Source organism: Zalophus californianus, chromosome 17, assembly GCF_009762305.2.
Source record: "Zalophus californianus isolate mZalCal1 chromosome 17, mZalCal1.pri.v2, whole genome shotgun sequence".
In the NCBI taxonomy this organism is placed as follows: Eukaryota; Metazoa; Chordata; class Mammalia; order Carnivora; family Otariidae; genus Zalophus; species Zalophus californianus.
Genome location: NC_045611.1, coordinates 47,550,070 through 47,573,298, shown reverse-complemented (window position 1 = coordinate 47,573,298; position 23,229 = coordinate 47,550,070). Strand labels below are relative to the sequence as shown.

General features: G+C 56.6%; 3 protein-coding genes across 7 annotated transcripts; all 3 read right to left on the bottom strand.

Annotated features, from left to right (window-relative positions):
• Nucleotides 1-41: 41 nt before the first annotated feature.
• On the bottom strand, nucleotides 42-8,860 carry EGLN2 (egl-9 family hypoxia inducible factor 2). Of its 2 annotated transcripts, XM_035725083.1 has the most exons (6): nucleotides 8,744-8,860; nucleotides 6,655-7,733; nucleotides 1,769-1,888; nucleotides 1,243-1,379; nucleotides 957-1,024; nucleotides 42-693 (listed from the first exon to the last, which is right to left on the bottom strand). In XM_035725083.1, the coding sequence occupies exons 2-6, from the start codon at nucleotides 7,489-7,491 to the stop codon at nucleotides 638-640; spliced, it is 1,218 nt and encodes a 405-aa protein (XP_035580976.1). In that variant the 5' UTR covers nucleotides 7,492-7,733; nucleotides 8,744-8,860; the 3' UTR covers nucleotides 42-637. The 2 variants fall into 2 exon arrangements, with proteins under 2 accessions (XP_035580976.1, XP_035580977.1); XM_035725084.1 differs by lacking the exon at nucleotides 957-1,024.
• A 1,478-nt stretch (nucleotides 8,861-10,338) lies between these two features.
• On the bottom strand, nucleotides 10,339-18,711 carry RAB4B (RAB4B, member RAS oncogene family). 3 transcript variants are annotated; one of them, XM_027620036.2, is made up of 8 exons: nucleotides 18,529-18,711; nucleotides 17,276-17,356; nucleotides 16,943-17,057; nucleotides 15,473-15,535; nucleotides 15,231-15,385; nucleotides 14,068-14,163; nucleotides 13,828-13,962; nucleotides 10,339-10,712 (listed from the first exon to the last, which is right to left on the bottom strand). In XM_027620036.2, the coding sequence occupies exons 1-7, from the start codon at nucleotides 18,542-18,544 to the stop codon at nucleotides 13,847-13,849; spliced, it is 642 nt and encodes a 213-aa protein (XP_027475837.1). In that variant the 5' UTR covers nucleotides 18,545-18,711; the 3' UTR covers nucleotides 10,339-10,712; nucleotides 13,828-13,846. The 3 variants fall into 3 exon arrangements, with proteins under 3 accessions (XP_027475837.1, XP_027475835.1, XP_027475836.1); XM_027620034.1 differs by lacking the exon at nucleotides 18,529-18,711 and having other exon boundaries at nucleotides 17,276-17,405; XM_027620035.2 differs by lacking the exons at nucleotides 10,339-10,712; nucleotides 18,529-18,711 and adding an exon at nucleotides 10,722-12,756 and having other exon boundaries at nucleotides 17,276-17,405.
• A 603-nt stretch (nucleotides 18,712-19,314) lies between these two features.
• MIA (MIA SH3 domain containing) lies at nucleotides 19,315-22,800 on the bottom strand. 2 transcript variants are annotated; one of them, XM_027619269.2, is made up of 4 exons: nucleotides 20,733-22,800; nucleotides 20,513-20,646; nucleotides 19,914-20,024; nucleotides 19,315-19,580 (listed from the first exon to the last, which is right to left on the bottom strand). In XM_027619269.2, exons 1-4 carry the CDS (start codon nucleotides 20,857-20,859, stop codon nucleotides 19,557-19,559), a joined length of 396 nt encoding a protein of 131 aa, XP_027475070.1. In that variant the 5' UTR covers nucleotides 20,860-22,800; the 3' UTR covers nucleotides 19,315-19,556. The 2 variants fall into 2 exon arrangements, with proteins under 2 accessions (XP_027475070.1, XP_035581123.1); XM_035725230.1 differs by lacking the exon at nucleotides 19,315-19,580 and adding an exon at nucleotides 20,247-20,328 and having other exon boundaries at nucleotides 19,935-20,024.
• Between the last annotated feature and the right edge of the window lie 429 nt (nucleotides 22,801-23,229).

Here is a 23,229-nt window from a genome sequence, read left to right as displayed (position 1 = left end):
CGGGTCTCCTTACCAATAAGAGGGAGCAGGAGAATCAGACGTTTGCAGCTCTGAGGTAAACTTTATTTCTTTCTTGGCTGACAGGACTCTTCACGCCCATGCTCCTCCCAGCACCTTTTCTCCTGCCCACGCAGGGGCAGCCTAGTCCAGAAGGTGCCATGGCCATAGGGGTTGGGGGTCACTTCACATTCCAGGCTGGAGGAGTGGGGGGATTGGGGATACTGTCCCCCCAACGAACCTCTGCCAGCAAGAGGCCATGACATCCCCAACCCCCGATCCTGCAGCCTGGTGGGAGGTGGCAATGGCTCCTTCCAGCTCTCCCCGTCTGAAAGGAGCACAACTGGGCAGGGCAAGCCACCAGGCCCCAGCGCCAGTGATGGTAGCTCCCGACACTGGCCCCTGCCCAGGTCACAGCCCCAGCCCCCATCACAGGCCAGCAGAGGTCTCTCCTCCCTGGTCCTCAGCGTCAGACGGAGCTCTCCACACCAGGCGGGCCGGAGGCAAAGCCGGAAGCAGCGGTGGTGGCAGCAAAGGAGCAGGCACCGAGACTGGCGGGGGGCTGGGCCAGCAGCACAGGGCCAAAGGCTCTCCCCAAGTCAGGGGAGGCTGTCTGTCCATGCAGCTCTGGGGCTGGCCACTAGGTGGGCGTAGTCGGCTGTGACACAGGTACTTGGACACCTTTCTGTCCGGACGCTAGGGGTGAGGTAAGAGGAGACAGGGGGTCACCAGGGAAGGGACACAAGAGGTCAAGAAGACTGTGGGAAGATGGAGGAGAGGACCGCATGCTGGGGGTGCCAGGAGAGAGGGCTGCCTAGGGAAAATGGGCAGAGGGGAGAAAAAAGGAGCTGCAAACTTTAGGAAGAGACTGATGACGTGGATAAGGGGACTTGAGGCCTTGCGAGGTACATGGAATAGGAAGGGCCTGAGGGACGGGATGCCATTTGGGAAGCAGGTACCTAGCTGATACTTGTCTTTGGCTGCTGCCCGCTCCTTAGCATCAAAATACCAGACGGTGATGGCGTACCTGGGGACCAGAGCAGCCCCGAAGGGCAGTGAGCATCACTTTTCTTCAATCCCAGCCACCACATCCACAATGACACTGCAGTCCACCCTTCTGGGCCTGGTTCTGTTCCACCTAGGCCCCTCTCAGCGCTTCACTTCCTAGCCACTCCTGGGGTCTGACAAGACTTTGTTGGCACAGAGCAGGACACCTGAGCACATCCCCACAAGTATCGGTCATACCTGGTGGCATAGGCTGGTTTCACCTCATGGGGGTTCCGCCGATCAGACCAGAAAATGAGCAACCGATCAAAGAGGGGCTCAATGTTGGCAACCACAGGCCGGCCCTCAGGGAAGATCTGCAGCAGGCCGCCATGCACCTAGGGGCAGGCCAGAGGATGAGGCAGGAGGCTGGCGGGTCCAGCCTGGAGCCTCTGCCTTGCACCGCCCTGGGCTCTGAACGGGGCAGTCGCACACATCACTCCCTCTCACCACTCAGGCTCTCAGAGTGAATGACAGCCCAGAGTCTGCGTCACCATGGAGCCAGGCAGGAAACTACTAAAGACAGGAAATGGGAAAGGGTGGTGCTGCCACCACCCGGTCAGCTGGAGACAAGGAGGTGCCATTTCCCAGGAAGAGCCAGCCAGCAAGCCGACACTGCACTGCCCCGCCATGGAGAATGCCAGAAGCTGAGCTGGGAGCACAAAATGGAGTTGATGCAGCTGCCTCACCCTCACTCCCGCCCCCACCCTGACCCCCCAACCCCTACCTTGACATCCCAGTTCTGATTCAGGTAATAGATACAGGTGATGCAGCGCCCATCGCCGTGGGGATTGTCGACATGCCTCACGTACCCCAGCCCGTTGCCTGGGTAACACGCCACCATGGCCTGGCAGAGACAGATGGGAGTGGGCTTAGAGGGCAAGGCAGAGATACTTGGGGAAGCGGCCATTACCTCCCCTTTCTCACCCTTCCTGGCCCCTTGTCTCTCTCCAGACTCTTCCAAGGGCTCCAGCCCCCAGACTTACTTCTTGGTCAGCCAAGCCACAGCTCTTGGGCCTCCAGAGCCCACTCCCCACACATGTGCCCAGAGCCGGGCACCCAGACAGGGCTCGATGAGTAACTGAGGATCTTGTTTTTTAAAGATAACCTGACCCCACCCCCCACCAGACCTTCCAGAATAAAACCAATTTACATGTTTTCTGGTATGGAGGATGTGGCCTCACAGCCCTGCACCAGGGGTTCCTGACCTTGGCTTCAGCATGGAATCACCTGGGATGCTGATGCCCAGGCCCATCTCAGAGGTTCGGAAATCCTTGGTCTAAGGTGGAGCCTGGAATATTTAAAGGTTCCCCAGGTAATTCTAATGTACAGCAAGGTTGAGAACTGCTGCCCTTGACTACGAAGAACCTCCACTAAATAAATGTATTTTCTATACGTATGAACAAGTACCAAAACCCCGAGTGTGACCAGAACCTGAGCTCTAGCCCCCACTCCAAGGATAAACTGCAGGGTAGCCCTTGACAGTCCCATCACAGCCTCATCCGTTAAACAGACTAATAAACACCTCCTCTGTTTACAGACCGGGCGATTCCTCACGCCCCCAGACCCTGGCTTCCATGTGTACAGGTCTAGCCATAGGGTTCTGACCTCTCCCTGGTGGCTGCCATCCCGAGGCCTCGGCCCCAGCTGCTCGGGCCTGCTTCTCAACAGGGAGCCCACAGAAAAGCGGATGTGGAGCGAGGGGAGGGCCCCAGTGTTCCTTCAGACCTAACTCCCAGGTTCAAGGCCCAGTGCTGCCACACCAGCTGTAGTATCAGGCGGGAGACTTCGTTTCCTGTCTCAGGTTCCTCATCCGTGAAATGGAACTGATAAACTACTCCATGGGCAGTTGTGGGAATTGAGTCAGACAGATGTTTGGGAAGGCACCAAGCAGAGTGCCTGCCACGTGATGGAAAGCCAAAGCACAGGCTGAAGTGACATTAAGAAAAAAAAAAAGAAGTCCCTGTCCTACCCTTTGCCTAAAGCCACTTGGGAGGGCTGCATAAGGCAAACGGGAGTACTGGTGTGCAGACCCTCCAGCTCCCTGGACCATCTGTCTTGACACCCTGAGCCATGCTCATTCCAGCCCAGAGACCGCTGCCGGCTGCTCCCCACTCGAGCTCGGCTAGGCCTGTGGGCCACAGCGCCGAAAAACAGCCCTAGGATAAACATTCCTGATCAAAAAGATGGGCATCTGCTGCCCAAACAGGAGGCTGGCCTAGCACTCCAGGGCAGGCCAGGTCAACTCAATCCTCAGCCTTCTTCCAACACGTTACTCCCAAGGCTCAACCAGGACATGCAGCCCATAGCCATGCGTTAAACGTGCGCGTACCCGAAGGCCGCAGCACCCGCCCTGAGACGGAGGCCAGGAGGGCTGCAGCTGGGCAAGGCCACCCAGCAGTGGAGAGCCATGCTTCTCTCTGGCGGCACCGGGGCAAGACCTTGGCCCCCACACCCCCGGAGGTTCAGGAGACTCTTTGCGCTGTTCACTCCCTGCAAATGGGTCAGTGCTCTGAGCAACCACCTCATTGGGAGAAAAGAACGTAGCTAAGCCCGGGTGGCCTGCAATCAGTGAATCACTGAGGAAGGACTGGCAACCCCTCCCCATATAGAATCCAAGCAAAGATTTTGCTGGTTCTGCACAAGGATGGGGTGGGGAGAGGGGTCCAGGGCTGCAGCCTCTTTCCCACATCCATCTCCACACAGCAGCCAGAGACCCTTTCCTCCAGCTCATCACTCAAATCCCTCAAGACCCCCATCACATCCGGAGAAAATACAAAACATCAATTTCGTATTTGCACAGCCTCAGCCTCCAAGGCCACCAATCTCAACTGCTACTGCCTTCACTCTGCTCCAGCCCCTCAGGCCTCCTAACTGCTCTCTGACCAGGCCAAGCTCATCCACAGAGCCTCTGCCCCTGCCTGGAACACACCTCCCCTGGTGCTCCTTGTTATTCACATCTCAGATCAAAAGGCACTTGAGTACTCCGGCTGAAGGCTGATTTTCCATCCACCCCTCTCAGTGTGAGATCAGTCCAGGTACTTGTTTACCTAGTACTGGCCCAATGGGCAAGTCCTGGGGAAGCCCCTGGGGCCAGGCTTGTCTCCCTAGTGCCCAGGCAGTAGCTGCTTACAGAAAGCACTCCTCTGGGTCTCAGGGACTCCGCTGCGTCCTGCCCTGCACACCCTCACACAGGGTCTGCCACCATGCAGGCAGGGACAGCGCCTGTATTCTGGAGTGGAAGGGGAGTCGTGCATGAAGGCTAGGCACAGGAAGAGGCCCTTTAAACTTCCACCAATCCTCCCACATACACACGTTGGTGGAGGGGGAGCATCCTCTGGCCCCAGAGAAGCACCTACTTCCTGCTCCCACAAAGGAAAGGGACAAGAAGAAGGACCTGAAAGCCTGCTCCTCACCCTCCCATCTCAGGGAAGGGGCAGCCAGTATCAGACCAGGAGACTGAAGAATTAAAGTCTATTGGTGACAACGTGCCAAAGGCCCCAACACACACACACACACACACACACACACACACACACACACACACACACAAAGAATTAAAGGCTATTGGTGACAGTGTGCCAAAAGCCCCCCCCCCCCCCCACACACACACGACTAAGCCAATGACAGCAGGCCCCACCTCTACGCTGCTCTTAAAGGGGCAACCAAGCCAGCGAGGCCCTCCCTGTGGTCCCCTCTGGTTGGGGTCAAGGGATGCCCGTGGGAGTCAACTCTCTCCCACCTGCAGGCCAGCTGAGGAGAAGGATTAGAGACAGCTGGAAGAACAGAACATAGGAACTCCATTCAGGAACGACCAACAACAGGCAGGCTGTTGCGGGCCCTAGCCACACTGGTGATCTGTGCCCCCCCCCACCTTGGCACCCCACACTCTTATTTCAGAGCCTGAGGAGGGAGTCCAGAGGTTGCACATTGAAGGTGGGGAAGCCTGGAGTGGGCGTCTCACCAGAGCCGGGGCGGGGGGGGGGTGTCTGAGAGGAACTTCAGTGACTGGGTTGGCGGTTGGTTCCCCCCGCCCTGCTCAGTCTAGCCAGGTTTGTTCTTAACCTCCCAGGACAAGAGAAGTCACCCGGAGCTAAAATAGTCCCAACCCCCCCAGCCCCCAATCTTAGCCAGGGCCCTGGCCCCAACCACAACCAAGGCACCGAAGGGGAAAGATACCTGCTCACTCTACTTTGCCCTCCCCTCCTAAAACTGCCAAAGACTAGCTGGGGACTTAACTAATTTTCCTATCCTGTGGATAAGCAAACTGAGGCTAAGGAAAGTGTGCTGCCCTGGGCCATTCAGTTCTCACGGTCTCCCCTCAAACTCCCTCCTGCGAGGACGGGTGACCTGGGGTGAAGATGCTGAGCACCTTGTGGCCAGGAGACTCCCTCTCATCTCTCCTGCCTGCACAGGAGCAGAGCCCAGGAAAGGGCGTCCTCTGACTCTCCAGCTATCAAGTAACAGGAGGGAAGGGGGAAGTATGACAAGCCTGACCTGGGTGGAGAGGATGCTGACCTCGGCCCTAGGGAGCCTGGGTCCCTGAGCCAGCTCCAGCTGGAGACAGAAGCTGCACAGAAGCAGAACCCAAGATGGGATCAGAGGGAGGAGGGAGGAGACATTAGGAGCACAGCCTTATGCCCGCAGGGAAGCAAACAGCCCTGCCATCAGCCAGGCATCACTGGTGTGCAGTAGGCACTCCCTATGGAGCCTTGGCCAAATGACACTAGCCTTGGACTCAAGGCAAGAGCTCTCTCACCCCTCTATGAAGAAAAGTATTGTGTCAGAAGGCCAGAAAGGCCCAACAGACCACTGTCTTGTGCAGAGCTCCCGACCCTAGGTTCTCAAATGGGTAGCTGGAGGCTCAGGAGGCACTGATGACTGCCCATAAACTAGACAAATGAGCATTTTTCTTGAAAGAGGGTCTGTGGTTTCAGCATTCTCAAAAAAGCCCAGGTTCCCCCCCTCAAAAAAATTAATATATATATGTATAACAACTACTGTAAAACAAGAAAAGACACAGAACAGAGAATCGAGGGAACAGATCAGAACCGACAAGAACACAGTGATGGACAGACAAGATACAGGGCAGGCATTAGGATGAGGACGCAAAGAGAAGATGTAGGATAGAACCCCCTCCCGCAAGGCCAGCGCACAGGCACCCAGGAAGCTGTCCTGGCCCCAGATGCCACAGTATGGCACAGGGGGTACAACGCAGTCCAGCGCCAAGTGCAGTGGGCAGCACCTCCTCCCTCAGCCTGGCACGGGCCTCCCCACAGCCACCCTCCCCACTCTGCCTTCTGGTTCTCCTGCCTGGGAGACAGAAGGGACACACCAGAGGACAGGCCAGAGGCAGGCGACTGAAAGGACAGACGACACAGGGATGGATGAAAAGAGAGGCGAATGGGGAAAGAGAAAGTGCACAGACCCCCAAAGCCCCCACAGGGAGGGAGAGCCCCAAACTCTAGCACCAACACTCACTCCACTGGAGCTGCCTAAATCCTTTTGTAATGCCAGAAGCCCAACTCCAAGGGCGCCGATACTCAGAGCACCAGGTGCCCGCCAAGCAGGTGCTGGGGGGGCTCCCTCCACACAAGGCCCTCACTGCCTTACCTTGGTGCGCCCGTTGATGACGTAGCCACCCAGGCGCCCAGCGCAATGGCGGATCACAGCGTCCACGTGGGCCATGAGGACCCCGATGCTTCGGCAGCCCGGCTCATGGCCTTCCACCCAGGCAATCTGGTCCCCACGAATGCTGCGCGGCGGGATAGCCCGCTGGCTCACCAGCTGCCCGTCACGCAGGCGCCCGCTCCGCTTCAGGGCTTCCACCTCGGCCAGCACGCAGCCACCCAGTGCCGCCCCCAGGAAGCTGTCCTTGACACAGATGCCGTAGTACCGCATGCAGGGCACGATATAGTCCAGGGCCAGGCGCTCAGGCGCGGTGGGCAGCACCTCCTCCCTTGGCCCCGCACTGGCCTCGCCATTGCCACTGCCGCAGCCCATGCTGCCCTCCCCTTCAGCCTCCGCCTCCTGGTTCTCCTGCCTGGCCCAGGACCGCTTGCTGGGTGCTGGGGCGTCCCCACCATCCTCTGCCCACTTCCGTTTGGGGGCCTCAGGCCGGGCGCCCTGGGCCGCCAGTCGCTGGCACCCCTTGGTGACCAGTGCTGCAGCGCCCTCACTCTGCAGTGGGCGCAGCTCACCACCATCCTGCCCGCCGAAGCCCTCCCGAAGGGGGCTGGCTATCGTGGAGGTGGCTGTGGCCCTGGGGGTCCCACTCCCCGCTGAGGCCTCACCAGGTGCTCCCGGGCGGTGGTAGGAAGGTAGCAGGGGACAGGGCAGGTAACTCTCCACCCCCATCCTGGCCCGACTAGGCTCCAAGGGCTCTGACACAGAACCCGGCAACTGAGGGAGAGCCTGACTCAGGGGCTGCGGCTGGCACGGGCTGTCCATGGCAGCAGCGTCTTCATCCCCCGGGCATGGAGGGCACGGCCCGGGCCCATGGTGCCACCCTACTCCGCCTCCGCCTCCGCCTCCTCCACTTGATGCAGCCGGGGGCCGGGGCAGCTGAGCCTGGCGTAGGGCAGGGTGAGGCAGGGCAGGCAGCAGAGGCTCTTCTCACGCCCTGGGGGTGCTCGCTGGTCCCCAAGTCCTCTGCTGCCCCTAGGGGCTTGGGAAAGGACCCGTTAGGGTGGCTGAAGGGGGAGAGAGAAAAAAAGGAATGTGAGAAGAGCTACAGGCACTCGGAGTGGAGGTGAAGGGTGGCAGGGGCAGTAAGAAGTCAGATTTGGCCACACGGTCCCCCAAAATCCGAGGCCACATTGGGGAGAAGACCATGGGAATCTGGGGGGGGGGGGGGGGGACAAGGAGAGAAGATGCAGTGAAGGAGGCAGCCAGAGGAGCGAGGCTGGGGAGATGACCCAAAGACACAGGACTGCGGTGGGGGCTGTGGGAGAGCATCCTCAGAGCAAAGAGAAAGGACGGAGAGGGCCTGAAGTAGAAAAGGAATGTTAGAGCAGTGGGGAGCGGGAGATCTGCCTGGGGATTCCAGAGACACACGGCGGGAACGGGGTGCTCCACCAACAGAGCAAACCGGGGAGCCCAGAGACAAAGAGAATGGGGGGCCCAGAGACGGAAAAGCCGAGCGGGTAGAAGCTGGGAGGGCGGGCCTGAGACAGCCGGACAGAACGGGGCGGAGGGGTCAACCTAAGCCCAACGGGAGGAAGCCCGCCGGCGACTGACACACACCCAGACGGAAGGGAGGGCCTAAGACAGACAGACAGACGGAAGGCAGCCGCGGGAGGAGGGTCCACGGCAACGGGGGGAAGGGCGGGGGAGGGTTCACGCACTGGGGGACAGGACGGGAGAAGGCGGCTCCTCCCAAGCCCCTTCGGTGCGGGCCTCCCCGCTCGGGGCGCTGCAGGCGACGGAGGCCGAGCCTAGGGACCGCTCGGACCCCGAACCCCCTCCCTCTCCCTTCCCCCATCGGCGCGCGCTCCCCCACCCCAACCCCCCAACGGCCGGCACTCAACGTGCCCGGCGCGTTCCCTCCCCCACGCCCTACCCCCACCCTCCTCTACCCGGGGTCGCCGCGCTCCGCCACGCCGGGCTGGTGCGCGGCCCCACACCCCGCCCGGCTCGCGCCGGCGCCCCGGCTCGAGCGCCCTTTTTGCCTCGTTCTCTTCCCTCCCCGAGCTCTCCTCACCGAGCTTTTTCCTCCGGCCCCGGCGCCGTCGTTTGTGCCAGCCGCCCAGCGCCGCACAGCGCGCCATACCCCGCCCCCACCTCCCGCGACGCTCCGCCCCCGCCTCGCCCGGTGGGCACGTGACCGCGCCCGCGTAGGAGACGGTGCGTGCGCAAGCGCGAGCCGTGCGGGGCGGAGCAAGGAAGTTCAGAACACCGCCCCCCAAGATAGGGGAAATGGGTCGGTCGCCAACAGGAGGCTCATTTGCATACTTCACTCCGCCCCTTATGGGAGAGAGGAGGAAGGCTGTTAGAAAGGGCAGGATCAGGGAAGGGCGGGGGGAGTTCCGCGGTTAGGCCAAGCAGCGTGGGAGGGGCATGCAAATATGGCTATTTGCATAGGCCGGCCCACCCCTAGAGTCCCGAGCGCCGGAGAATGACGCTCAGCGGGGCGGGACAGTGGCATGCAAATGACGTTATTTACATGGACAGCTCCTCCTCCTCGCAGCCCAAGAATAGGGCTGCGATAAATGTCTGCGCAGTTAGTTGAGAAATGTATGTAAATACGCACATTAGTTAAGTAATTTACTTAAGTACTTTCTGTAACGGAGGGAAAAAAGTGCGGAACATCCCTGAGAGAGGAAGACTAGACTGGGAAGGATGCCACAGTATAAGCCGCTCCACCCTGCCCTTTCGGGACAATTGTGGGAACCCGAATAAAGCAATCTAGGAAAGCTACGCAGAGTACGCAGAGAAGACATTTGTCTAACAGCCTCGGGTCTAAGAACATTTTGGGCCACCCGGCCTGGAAGGACTATGCAGATGAGGTCATTTAAATGCCCCGCCCCCTCCACCACCTACAGGGCGGCGGGGGGTCTTGGGGGGGCTCAAGGGCTCAGGCCTACCCTGTGGGTAGGCTACTGCTGACTTGGGGATGGCAGAGAAGTTGGGAGTGCCCTGAGGGGGCTGCACCTGTCCCTGGCAGAGCACTTGCGAGTTTCGTCAGTTCATCACGACACAAAAGAGATACACACCGGTCTCAAGTATGCACAGGTCAGGGTTGCACAAAGGCCCACAAGGTCCTTAGGGGCATACTCGGGGTTCATGGTCACACGCAGCTGTATCAGGGGTGCCAAATTCACACAAGACACACACACACCTCAGGGACATAAACGCACAGTCACACACGCAACAATCAGACACTGCCTGGGACCTTCAAGCACCAAAGATGCATGGAGATCACCTATAGGCCTGAATTTTCATTCCCTGGACTTGGTCCCAAATACCAGCCTCATGGGTACAATCACCAAGGACACAAAGTAGTCACGAGCAACAGTGTCACACACACAATGAGGACATATTCCTACAGATGCCGTCACACACACGTCACAAGCACAGCACATCAGTGCTACACAGGCGGGCCCCCAGCATGCCTTGTCACAACACGGTGAGGTTACAGCCTCCGTCCACAACACCACCTGAGTCATGGTGTCCCCTCACACCACAGCCAATCCAGAAACATGACCCCCACACACCATGACACGTGGTTCTTCTTCCATCAGGGACCTCTTCTGTCTCCCCTCCCTCCCCATCCCCCCAAAATAACAGAAGCCAAGACACAGGTGTAAACAATGCTTTATGGGGGTGGAGTGGGGACTGGACAGGCCTCCAGGCAATAAATAACACGTACTCGCAATGGCGGGGAGCTGGGGCCAAATGCCTTGGTCTCAGGCTTTGGGAACTCTTTGAATATGGTTAAGGGTTCCAGGGGGACAGGGGTTAGCCAAGACAGAGGAAGCAGCAGCAGGTATGGACTCCCCCTTCCCTGGTGGCTCAGTCTTGCCCCTCAGCCAGGCCCCACCAGGCCAGGGAAGGGGGACAGGTGGCGGGGCAGCTTCTCTGGGGCCAGGACAGGTGAGGGGCTCGGCCTCCCAGGGCCTGGATCTGGGCCCCAGCCAGAAGGGCAGGGCAGGTCCTGGAGAACGGGTGAGCTGAAAGAAAAGTGTGTGGTGAACTAAAGGGACCCTGGGTCTGCCTGGCTGGTGTCTCTGTCTCATTTCTGGGTATCTTCCTGCCCTCCTGTGTGTCTGTCCATACCTTTCTCTTTCTTCCAGACTTTCTACATTGTCTGATTTTCTGTTTCTCGTCTGCAGGTAATTTGGGGCTGTCTCTGAGGGCCTTGCATCTCCCTGTTTGTCTCAGAGAGCTGACCCCTTAAGTCTGCAGAGGGATATCTTAGTATCTAAATTTCATGTCCCCACCTTGGCATCTCTGTGTCCCTCTATGCTCCTGGATTGCCCTGGCTCATTCCAGTGTTTTCCAAACTGAGGAGACACCTTCAGTTAGTGGTTGTTGCTTCAGCTACATATAGCATTACCTGGGAGCTTCTAGAAATCTGGAAATCACTTCAGAATCTCTGGGGTGAGGCCCAGGCATCAAACTCTTTTAAAGCTCTCCAGGTGATTTCAACGTGCAGCACTGCATTAGTGGGTTGGGAAATCAGTTTGCCAAAAAATTGCCTCGGGCAATTTTTCAATGAAATAGAGTAAAATAGAATAGAAAATATCAGAGGGGCATCATATGTAATAAGAGTATTGGTCCATAGAGACGGCAAGCAGACTGGTGGGTGTCAGAGGCTGGGGGCAGGGGCGGAATGGAGAGTGACTGCTTAATGAGTATGGGGTTTCCTTAGGGCAACGAAAATGTTTTGGAACATTTTCATGGCTAATGTACGCCATGTGAATTTCACCTCAATAAAAACAACAACAACAACAACAAAAGAATATTAGTGCTAGGAAAATATGTTTCAGCTTTATGTGTGTGTAACTGTATCAGATCGAGACATATAAAATGTATTTTCTCCTGCAGATTGCAGTCAACAACGTTTGAAAAAGCGCTGTCTTACTCCATTTGATTCACTGAGGGCAAACTCTGAAATGGATGCTATACTAAGCCCTCCGGTGAAGAATACATACCCATCCATTTCTACAAAGCCCAGACTCTTTAAAATGGATAGTAAAAAGAAAAATAACAAACAGCCCTCATTTATCAGGTCTTTACTAAGTGTCAGGCCCTGTGCTAAGGACTTTACATGAATTAATGTAATTAATCTTCTCAACACCCAGAGGAGGTAGGTACTATTACTAGCCCCATTTTACAGGTGAGGAAACCAAGAACACAGAGTGGTTAAATAATTTGCCCAGAGTCACGCAGATAGGAAATGACAGAATCAGAGTTGAAACCCAGGCAGCCCGGCTCTGGAATCTCTGACCTGTCACCTCCTTCCCTTCTCAGATGGGGAAGAAACACAATACTGATCAAGCGTTCAGAGCTGAATGCTTTAAAAAGTAGGGGGCAGCTGTGAGACCACCCGGCTAGAGGTAGGGACCCCATGTGGGACGCCAATAAAGGTATCCTGCAGGAAGAGTCATTTTGGCAAAGACCAGATAATGAGGGGCAGTTGGCAGAAGAAAGGAGGTTGGAGGACCAGCACGTCCAGCTGAGGCACAGCAGATGCAGATGCATGAAGGAAACAGGGCTGCCCAAAACACTCACCCTTGACTCCTCTCTCTCAAATGCCATATCCATTCATCAGGAAATCATGTTCAAAGTATATCCAAGGTCTGAGCACCTTTCCCCACAGCCACCCTGGAGCCGCCAATGGCTAGAAGCAGTGGAGGGGGGCAGGGGCGTAAAGCACAGGGGAGAATTGGCAAGACATACACACTCTCGAAGAGTTTGGGATGGGACCTCATCCTGTAGGACCTTGCAAGCCCAGCAAGGAGTGTGGACCAAGCATAGGGGAAGCAAGGCCTCCTGGAGGAGAGGGAGGAGGGAAGAGAGGAAAGGAACAGTGTTCCTTGCAGAGGGAACAGCATGAACAAAGACCCAGAGAAATGGGAAGAACTTCAGAGTATCTGCAGCGGCCTGAGTGGTGGGGAGAGGTGTGAGTTGAGGCAGGTGAGGCTAGCAAGGGCAAACACCAGGCTAGGAGCTTCGGCTCTGTCCCATGGACCCTGGGAGCCATGGGTGGTCTTAAACGGGGGAAGGACAGGATCAGATTTGTGCTTGAGAAAGACCCAGTGGCTACATCAAGAGGGGACAAGACTGGAGACAGAGACCAGGGAGGATACAAACCTAGCCACGTCTCAGTCCCTCTTCTGCCCGCCAACACCCCCCCCACACACTGTCCACCACTGTCTCTCAGCCTGACTCTGCAGTAGTCTCTCACTGGTCTCTCAGCAACCACTCCTGCCCACCCCCTCCTCTCCCCTCTATGCAGCCAGAGGGATCCTGGGAACACCTGAAGCAGGTCCTGTCCCTTCTCTGCTCAAAGCCCTCCCATGGCTCCCATCCGACCCATGGCATAACCCAGAACCTCCTATGGACAAGGCCCTATCCCATCTGCTTCCCCCCACCCCTGACCTCAACTCCTTCTCACCTCCCCCGCCTCCCAGTGCACACACATACTCCACTCCAGCCACACTGGCCTCCATGGACTTCCTCATCCAGGCCAGGCATGCCCCTATCTCAGGGCCTTTGCACTGGCTGTTCTCTCTGCCTAGAACACTCGTCCCCCAGGGACCCATATGAACCCCCCCCCCTTCCCCATTCCCTTCCTTAAGGTCTTTGCTCAAATGTCACCTTTTCAGGGAGGGTTTCCCTCATCATCAAAAATCTCCACTCCTCACCTCCCTACCCCCGCTTTGCCTTTATTTTTCTCCATGGCTCTTATCTTCTTAACCGCCATGTCGTTTTCTCATATGTCTTATTTGTGGCCTGTCTCCTCCCAAGAGCATGTTGGCTCCACGAGGGCAGGGGTTGTCTGTTTGGCCCACCGCTTGAACGGGACCTGGCTCACAGCGGACACTCGATAAATATTTGCTGAATTATGAACGGCCGGGTCAGAGATCCAGGGCCGCAAGCTGGTGGCAAGATGGAAAGGACGTCCCCGAGGCCAGGACGATGGCTCCTTTCACTCGACTGTCTTTGCATCTTTCTCACGCTTTCTCTCATCGCCTCTCCTTCTCTATGTCTCTGTCTCTGCTCCGTAGTCCCCCTTGCCAGGACCCCCACCCCTGCCGTCCCCGGGCCCCAGGCTCCCACCTGGCTCCGCACACACGTCTCAGCAGCCACAGGGCTGAGGGGCCACGGCCTGGGCGCTCCGAGGCTGCCGCAGCTGGCGGAGGGAGGCGTCCCCGTACTGAATGCCTGAGCCCATCCTCTCGGGGTCGAGCTCGCCTGGGGGCAGGGGGGCGGCAGGGGAGAGGTCAGGACTGGTCCCCTGGGGACCTCTGGGCCCTGCCTTCCGCTCCCGCTCCCACTCTGGGCAGTCAGGGGCCTCACCTGAGTCGATCTTGTTCAGGATGGTGCGGGCACACTTCAGGAAAGCCTCTTCCACGTTCTCACCCGTGAGGGCGCTAGTCTCCAGGAACATCAGCTCTGGGGGCAAGGCCTCGGGTCAGTCCCCACCCGCCCCTTGACCCTGACCTGCCACGTCTCATTCTGCTCCTCAAGGCTTCCACCTCTGCCCTCACTCCAGGCCCTCGCCCAGGCTGCTGCCCTGCCATGGAGGGGCCCCTTCCCCAGGCGGTTCCCACCTACACACCTCCTCCTCCAGAAAGTTCTCCCTGACCTCCCCGCATGGATCAGGTGCCCTCCCCGCCCCCTGGGCTTCCACAGCCCCCTGTGCCTCCCCTATCCCAGCCCTGACCTCTCGGGGCTGTCACTATCTGGAAAGGGTCCTGTCTCCCTTCCCCACCCACTGGACTGTGAGCCCGCGAGAGCTGGGCCCAGGGTGTTTTTAATGCTATGTCCCCAGCACCATCTAGGACAGGCCCAGGCCCACCACAGTCCACCCTTTAGCCACATGACAAGGCCTCACAGAAAGTAAGAGACAGGACTCAAGCCCACATCTTTCGGATTGGCAAAACATCCTCCAAATCTGGAGGTTACCAACTGGTGGGGCACGGACAAACCCTGAGCTAGTAGGTGTTTGGCCAACACGAAGTTTTCAAATGAGTTTATACTCACACACCTTTTGATGTGGCTGTCGGTCCTGTCCATGCCCCTAAGGCTAGTGCCTGCTAACTTGGGGTCTACCCTGTCCCATCTCCCTTATTCACAAAACAGGCCTGTCCTCTCGGGCCATCGGAGTTTGCAACCTCCACGTTACGCCAACAGCCTGCACTGGTCAAAACCTTCTTAGCAGCCAACATTAATCAAGCATCCAGGCAGTGCGGAGGGCTCTCCAGTGCCTGACCCCCTTAACCAGCCCGTGCTACGTGAGGCAGAAGCATTGTGATTCCCACTTCCCTGATGAGGAAACAGGACCAGAATGGTCACACAGCTCACAGGTGGCAACACTTGAATTTGAACCCAGACCCTCAATCTCCACATTCCCTGGCTAGGCACAGCCACAGACAGCCCGGTGGCCCACAGGCCGCAGTGAACAGCCCCCGCCCCTCTGCTGAGGCCCCTCCCCCACTGGCCCACCACAGGGTCCTCACCATTCTCCTGGGCAAAGCGGGAGGCCTCCAGGAAAGTGACCTCACGCTCAGGGTCCAGGTCTTTCTTGTTGCCACAGAGGATGACCACGATGTTGGGGCTAGCCAGCGTGCGGGCGTCCGTCAGCCAGGCAGCCAGTGAGTTGTACGTCTCCCGGCTATGGAGAAGGGAGAGAGGAGGGAGGGAGGCAGGCACAGGATAGGGGCCCCGCCCAGGCCCTGCCCCACCCTCTCAGTGCACCCACCTGGTGATGTCGTACACCAGCAGGGCTCCAGCTGCCCCTCGGTAGTAACTCCGTGTCACCGACCTGTGGGGCCAGGGGGACCCAGTCACCCCCAACTGCCCTGAGATTGCCCCCCTCTGCGGAGAGAGACTTGTGGTTCGGAGGCCCCCCCTTTACTGCTGGCCCATCCCCCCAAAAGCTGTCGGCAGTCTGGTCTCACAATTTCCTTCTCTGCTGGTCTCTCTCTGTCTCCCTCAATCTCTGTCTCCCTTAGCTGTCTGTCTGCCTCTGTCAGAGTCTCTCCCTGTCTTTGACTCTCTGTGTGTCCCTGTCTTTCTGTATCTCTTTATTGGTCTGTGTCTTTCTGTCTGTCTCTCTTATGTGTGTCTCTCTCATTCCCTAGGTCGGTCTGTCTGTCGCTCTGGCTCTGGTTCTCTCATCCTCACTCTTGATTTCTCATGCATTCGCTCCTTCCTCATTTCCTGCCATCTCCCCTTTGCCCAGTCCTGGCCAAGTGCTCTGATGACATCTGCTAGTCCCTCTCCTGCCATGTCTCAGGGAGGCACCCTTCCCAGGGTGGCCGACAGCCTGCATCTCCGTGCCACCTGTCTGGGTCCTCCTCGAACTCGGGCAATCATTCCACAAGCATTCACTGAGCACGTACTGCAAACCCAGGACACGCCGCATTACCCTTCGCCCTGTCTCGCTCACACAGCAGATCGACACACCAATATTAACTTAGCAGCTTCTACGTGCTGGCCCAGGCCCACACCTCTCCATGGACTTGAGTTCCTCATGTCCCTCTTCTCGCTGTCTCTGTTTCTCAGACTCGGGGTTTCCACGCATCTACCACCTTGTCTGCAGCCATTTCCTGAAGACATACTGCATGCTGAGCCCCACATGGTTCTCTCCCCTCCGCCACACACACCCATTTCTCCATCTCTCTGGCTCTGCCTGTCCCACCCTCCCGGTCTCTAGCTCTGACCTCTTTCTCTGTGTCTCTTTATCAACCTTCCCTTGCTCTTCTTTCCAGTCTCTGTCCTTCTTTGTCTCTTTCTGAGTGTATCTCTTTTCTAGTTTCCCTCTCTTTCAATCTCTCTCTTTCCACCTCTGTCCCCTGCCCTCATCCCAAACACCTCTCCCCAGGCACAAGTCTCCATCCCTCCAGCTATATGGGTCAGTCTACTGCAGTCTCTCCAGGGTCTGTGGGTCTCTCCCTTCGTTATGCTTCTTTCTCAACCTCATTTTCCCTCGCTACCCCTGCTCTCTCTCCAGGACCCCTGCTCTCTCTCCAGAACGCCTGCTCTCTCTGGCTATAGGCACCTGCACTCAGTCTCTGTCTCTCTCCCTCGGCCTTGCCTGCCCTCTCAATGTCTCTGTGCTCCTGTCAGATCTCCAAGTGACTGCACACAGCTCTGTGACTCCCTGTCTCCCTCTCTTTTTCTCTCCTCTCTCCTCTGCCCCTCTCCCCTGGGGGCCCAGCCCACCTACCGAAACCGCTCCTGGCCGGCTGTGTCCCAAATCTGGAGCTTCACAGTCTTCCCACCCACGTTGACCACCCGAGATCCAAACTCCACGCCGATTGTGTGGTTGGAGTCCTGTTTGACTGCGAGTGGGAGGGAGAGAAGAGGCAGTGCAGGGGCTCAGAAGATTCCCTGTCCTCCCAGGCCTCCTCAGCCTGTACAAAACCATTCTCGTTGCTGGGGTGACTGAGGATCAAGAAGGATCTAGCAAAGGCGAGGGCCAGGCAGCCAGCCCTGCCCCTGCCCCCGCCATGCCCACGCCCACAGTTCAGTGCTCCCGGGACCACTCCCAGAAACTCACACTTATTCTCAATGAACTGATGAAGGAGACATGATTTGCCAGTTCCCGCACTGCCAATCACCAGGAATTTGAAGAGGAAGTCTGAGCAGATGGAGCCAAGATCAGGGAAACCCATATGGAGAGAATGATACAGGGCAAAACATGGAAACCGAGAGACCATCGTAGTTACAAGGGGACAAACAGACACAGGCAGAAACAGAGCAACAGTAACAATAACAGACAATTCTTATACAGTGCTTACCATGTAACAGGCACAGTTCTAAAGTTCTTTACTACAGCAAGCTCACTTATTCCTCAGAAAAACTCTAAGAGGGAGGTATAGTAATAAGTATCCCCATCTTCCAGATGAGGAAACTGAGGCCAGAAAGGTTAACTGGCTTGCCCAAGATCCCATAGCTGGGCAGGGCTGGGATTCGAACCCAAGTCAACTGGCTCCAGACTTCAAAAGCTTAGCTATTACCTTGTCAAAGCCTCTTGAGAGCCATCTTATCGAGGACTACAGCCTTGCCCTTGCCCCTCATGACTTCACCTCCTACCACCCTGGACTTCAGTCTACTCCCTGAAAATTGCAAGCTGGTTCCCACCTCAGGATCTTTACACTTGTTCCCTCGGCTTTTCTCTACTTGTTGAAGGAATGTAGCTCCTTACTCTTAAACTACTGCTGCTTCTACCGCACCCTGTCCTCCCACCTCCTCTTCATCCATCCATCCAGATTTTCCAATTCTCGGTTCCTCCGTCCCTCCCTCTACCCAAGGTACTGCCCGTTTTTAAGTTTAAGCCCCACCCCTTGCCACTAGTCCCTCCCACCACCTAATTCAAGGACAACTCATCCCCAACCCCACTGCAGACCTCTCAAGCCAGAGCAGTCCCGGGGTCCACAAGCATCCCCTCAGGGTTCTCCCAGCCCACCATCCTCAAGCCCTGCCATTCACACAGTCAGCCCCACCCCATCCACTCAGGCTCCGCCCCGACACATTAAGACTCACCCTTTCCCTCCAGGCCTGAGCAGGTCCATCAAGGCCGGCTGCCTCAAATCCCGCCCCAGATCTATTTAACCCACACACCAGACCCTCAGGCTCCGCCCAAATCGATGGAGCTCAGCCTCGGACCCACTAAACCCCTCCCAGCATCCACTAGGCCCTGCCCCATGCCAGACCCCGCCCCCTGGCACATAAGGCCCCGCCCCACTCCCCAAAGGCCGCATCCTCCCTGGGCCCAGACCCCAGACCCCGACTTCGGCCCACCACCCTCACCGTAAGTCTCGGCCATGACTCGGTCGCGGCCGCTTGGGGCCGCAATATGGCGCCGCGGCCGCGCCTGCTCCTCGGCTGGCAGCCGCTCCACTCCGGCTGCAGCCCCGGCTCCTTCCTACTCCCGGGGCCGGCGCCGCCACTTCCGCCTCCACCCCCCTACGGCGCGACCCGCTAGGGCTGAGGGATACCAGGCCACGCTTCCCTAAGGCAAGGATTGGCGAGCTCGACGGCCAGGAGGCGGGACAAAAGGCGCAGATTGGCGGCGTGAGAGGGGACGGGCTAGTGGGGGAGGGACCAAGACGAGCGATTGGCGGAGCAAGTGGGAATGGACCGTACAGAGATGTTTAGCAGAGCTGAGAAACGGATTTGGTCAGGAGTACGGGTGAAGAGTCGAGACTCTGGATTGGGTAGGAGCGGACCTGGGGGCGGGGACATGGCTGCAAAGGGGGCATGGACAGGATTGACAGAAAGACCCTGAAGAAGAGCGGACATTGAGCTGGCGAGCGCTCTTTCTGACCTCAAAGGCAAAAAAGACGAAAACTCGGGGGTGGGGGCGATACGCGCAGGCTCACCTTCCACCTCCCTTTGCAGATGATCTTCCACGAAAACCTCTATTCTGTGATTTATGTCTTCCTCATGGTCCGGTTGGCTCATTCCCAATAGTTCAACTCCCTCCCACTGGAGAGTAGGAGGGAGGTCTAGAGAGGACACTAAAACCTGCAACCGGGCTGTTCGGGTTATTCCGCCTTCTCATTTGCTTGTGTGTGATATCTAAGCTTAGGAGCCCACCTCCGGTACCCAGCATGGAGCAAAGAGCTTTTAGTCTGTGGAACTCTGCCTAGCAACCACTGACGTTACCACAGTCAGGGGGCTGACTGGCTAAATTCAGGAACCTGGGGAAACATTTCCTTTGTTACACCTCCTTCCGCTCCCCCCGAAAGATCACAGAGACCCGCATTTTGCACTTGGCTGATATATTTGCATAAAGCCTTGAAGAAAAAAACAGCAGGGACAGTGGTATGCTGTGTTCACTGGCAGTAGAAATCCCATTTCTGAAAAAGAGAAAGGGAAAACAATGGGGAGAAAACCAGCGGTCGCACCACAAAGGATCTAGTAGTTTTAGCAAAGGCTGTAAGCGGCAGGGGCCAGGTTTGGCCAAACACGTGCTATGCAAATTAGCCCAGAGCCCCCTGATCTTTGCACCTCTCAATCTGACAGGGACTTAAAAATCACTCCCCATTTTACAGATAAGAAAACTGAGGCTGGGAATTTGTCCTAGCGCACACAGCTACGCTGCCAGGGAGCCAAAAGCAGAAGTATCTTTGTCCATCATCACAACCCCAGGGTCCTCCCTCTGGATCCCTGCCAGCCCCCAAGACACTCACATCTGTCTTCACATCGATTTTGCCAGGTTTCAGGGTCTGGTCCTCACGTACAACACTACTGGGGAAATAGCCCAGGCGAGCAGCTAAATCTCCATAGTAATCTCCCTGAACCTGGAGAGGAAGAATGCAAAGCCTGGGTCTGGGAAGATGACAAACTTGTTCCTGCTGAAGATCATAGCACTTTTCTTCTTCCTGATCCCCAGATGGCTGGCTCCATCCTTGTCACTCAGATCTCAGCCTACAGTCACCGCAGGGAGGCCCTCCCTGACCACTTGGAAGTAGCCACCCAGTCAGTGTGTATTAATTCTCAGAGGAGCACGTATTTGCTGATACCTTTTGATGGCTCGTCTCCTTCCTTTAGAATAAAAGGGATCATTCGCTGTTGTATCTTCAGGGTCTGGAACAGGGCCTGGTACTAGAGTGGGTGCCCCATAATGGCTCAACAAGGTAAAAACCAAGTAGATCACAATACCCCTGGCTCCACCCCCACACCAAACTATTTCAGTCCACCCCCTCAAATTTTCCCTTTGGGTGGAAAATTAGGGTGTACTCCCACCCCAGCCCCACATCCTTTCCTCTTTTGTTCTCCCAAGACTCACACTGCCTCCCCAGAAGAGCCGCCCTCGGCCCTTCAGCTTGGAGAAGACATACACGACTTGGCCCCTGTGTATGGTCAGGAAACGGCAGTCAGGGGCCACGTAGTCCTGAAGGGCCACGGCCATGGAGATGGGGTCTGGGGAAGGAATAGAAGGGAATGACAGCACCCTCCAGATGGGCTGGCAGCCCAAGCCCCCAGGCCCCCCAACCCCCAACTCTTACAGCTGCATTCCTCATCGGCACAGAGCTTGCGGTCAGCCAGCTTGGGCATGGCACGGCCCCCGACACTAGGCCCCGGGAAGGCAGACAGCAAAACGACACCGAGGAACACTGGCAACCCAGCCATCATGGACTCCAAGCAAGAGAGTGACCAAGGGGGAAATGGGGTCTCCAATTTCCTTCTGCCCTCCCTCTCTCCAGCAACACAAGGAAACCTGTGTTCTTGGTCCTGTCTCCGCCCTTAACCAGTCCCAAATTTCGCCCACAACACCTAGAGGCTGCTACCCAGCCAGAACCATTTCAAGGACAGGGTGAGGGCTGCCTGCCCAAGGAAACGCCCAGATAGGCCCAAAGCAGCCCAGGCCACTCCAAGTGACAGCCACCCCCCCCCCCACCTCCTCAACAATCAGAGGCCCAGACAGGCAGGTTGAGACATTTAATCCCATCTTCTCTTGAGGCTGCTTGGGTACCTGGGCCCCTCCGCTGCCCCCTCCAAGAACAGAAAACAGGGAGCTAGTACAGAAACTACCTTGGAATTTCCTGTGCTCAAGGACAGAACAAGGCAGCCTTTTGATCGCCAGGCACAGCCCCCACTCTCAAGAACCAAGTATTTTATGCTGGGGCTTACGGCTAGCAATGGTCTACCATAATCCTTATTTATCTTCACAAGCCACTTCCTGACTGGGTGACCTGGGCTGAGCGATTTCTAAGAGCCTCCCCTTACTAAAATAGGGACCAGGAAAGCTAACAGTTATTTAATAGAGCACTCAGCACTAAATTTTATCTTAACTCAAAGGGACACTCTGCATCACCTTAAGAGGGCTGTTATAACCCCACTCGCCATGGAAATGGCAGGGGACAGCCTTCAGAAACTTGCCCAAGGTTAGAGCCGGGGAACGGAGGGGCCAGATTTGGCTCCAGGCTCACACCCGTCACTCACTGAGCGTGGAGTTGTCTGCTGCTGAAGGTCAGGAGAAAACTGAGGGGGGATTTGAACTCAAGTCTCAACCTCTAAAACTGCGTCTCCAATGATCCCCGTGCCCAAAGTCATTCTCCTGGGTGGCCATCTCCCGGCCTCGGGCATTCTCACCTATGGCCTCAAGTCCAAACTTTTGTGAGGGGGAAGTGGATTGGGCGCACATGGGCTTGAGGGTGGGGAAGATTTCATCAGGGGCAAAGCCTGGACCTCAGCCATTTCCACGCACCCAATACTCAGCACCGCCACCATGGATGGGAGAAACAGCCCTGCTCCAGTCACGTCTGATGATAGGCTTTCCTTGATCACCCGGGACTGTTCCCCAGCCCCATCACCCGTTTTGTTTTTTTTTTCACCCCAGTTGTTTTATCAGAACACGGTATTTGCAGTTAGCTCGTCGATTTCATTTACCACTGCGCATCCTGTGCCAAGAAGAGTATTTAGCACGACAGGTACTCGGCAAGTATTTGCTGAGTTTATAGTGCCTCCTGGGGGCCTGACAGTGGGTGTGTGTTGGTGGTGGTGGCGTGTGTCAACCATGAATACCACAGTACTACCATACAGGAATTCTTCCCTTACACGGGAAGAAAATGAAGCTCGGAGTCCGGACATCAGCTGCTCATGGGAAACAGCTAGGGGGTCCACCAGGCAGACAATAAAAACCAGGATCTATTGACCACAGAACCTGTGGTTGCCAGTGTGGTGGGCGAGGCGTTTCCACTTGCCATCGGCAATAAGGCCTGCCTCTTAGCAGACAACAATCCCTTTCTCCTTTCAGTCTTTCAGATCCTACAAGGAGAAAGATTGTATTTGGTGCTCTAAGTATCACTGCAAACGTGGATGATGTTCCTCTTTAACAGAAAAGAGCATAGCAGGAGCAGGCTTGGGCTTAGAGCCTTTATGGAAGATGACCAGACAGAATTTAACGCTCTTCTAACATTTATTTCTGTGGTCAATTTTCTGCTTCTGGCAAATGATCTCAGTTTTCTATGTACATGACCTGAGAAAGGGTCTTAAGCAATATATGTATTTTTGAGTCAATTAAAAAAATTTCCAGGGGCGCCTGGCTGGCTCAGTTGGTCCAGCGTCTGACTTCAGCTCAGGTCATGATCTCAGGGTCCTGGGATCGAGTACCCTGTCAGGCTCCCTACTCAGCAGGGAGTCTGCTTGTCCCTCTTCCTCTGCCCCCCCTCCACATTCTCTCTCTCAAATAAATAAATAAAATCTTTGAAAAAAAAAAATTTTTTTTTCCAGAATCAGGTTTGTTAAGAGACTGCTAAAGAAGGTCCCTCCTTTGATCTCCCATCTTATCCATAGCTTCAGGTAGATTACATGACCGTCCAATCAGAAACTCCATTTCCTAGATTCCCCTGCAGCCAGAGGACTGCAGGACGTGGTTCAGGAACCTGCCCGAGGATCCTGGCTGGCGGGTGGCCAGCAGGGAAGATTAGCGGTGTTTGAAGTGGCCACATCCTTTGTCCCTGGTCGGTGGCTTCCCATGTGGGCCGGGCACTTCCATCAGCA

Coding starts and splice junctions, on each gene's coding strand:
- EGLN2 (XM_035725083.1), bottom strand. CDS start 7,491: ATGGACAGCCCGTGCCAGCCGCAGCCCCTGAGTCAGGCTCTCCCTCAG. Junction 1,025..1,242: donor AAACCAGCCTATGCCACCAG/GTATGACCGATA, acceptor TCTGGTCCCCAG/GTACGCCATCACCGTCTGGT. Junction 694..956: donor CAAAGACAAGTATCAGCTAG/GTACCTGCTTCC, acceptor CCTCACCCCTAG/CGTCCGGACAGAAAGGTGTC.
- RAB4B (XM_027620034.1), bottom strand. CDS start 17,390: ATGGGTTTCCCTGATCTTGGCTCCATCTGCTCAGACTTCCTCTTCAAA. Junction 15,386..15,472: donor CTGGTGTACGACATCACCAG/GTGGGTGCACTG, acceptor CCTTCTCCATAG/CCGGGAGACGTACAACTCAC. Junction 13,963..14,067: donor CCTGAACAAGATCGACTCAG/GTGAGGCCCCTG, acceptor CCCTGCCCCCAG/GCGAGCTCGACCCCGAGAGG.
- MIA (XM_035725230.1), bottom strand. CDS start 20,859: ATGATGGCTGGGTTGCCAGTGTTCCTCGGTGTCGTTTTGCTGTCTGCC. Junction 20,647..20,732: donor TGCCGATGAGGAATGCAGCT/GTAAGAGTTGGG, acceptor TTCCTTCCCCAG/ACCCCATCTCCATGGCCGTG. Junction 20,329..20,512: donor GGCTCTTCTGGGGAGGCAGT/GTGAGTCTTGGG, acceptor CACCCACTCTAG/TACCAGGCCCTGTTCCAGAC.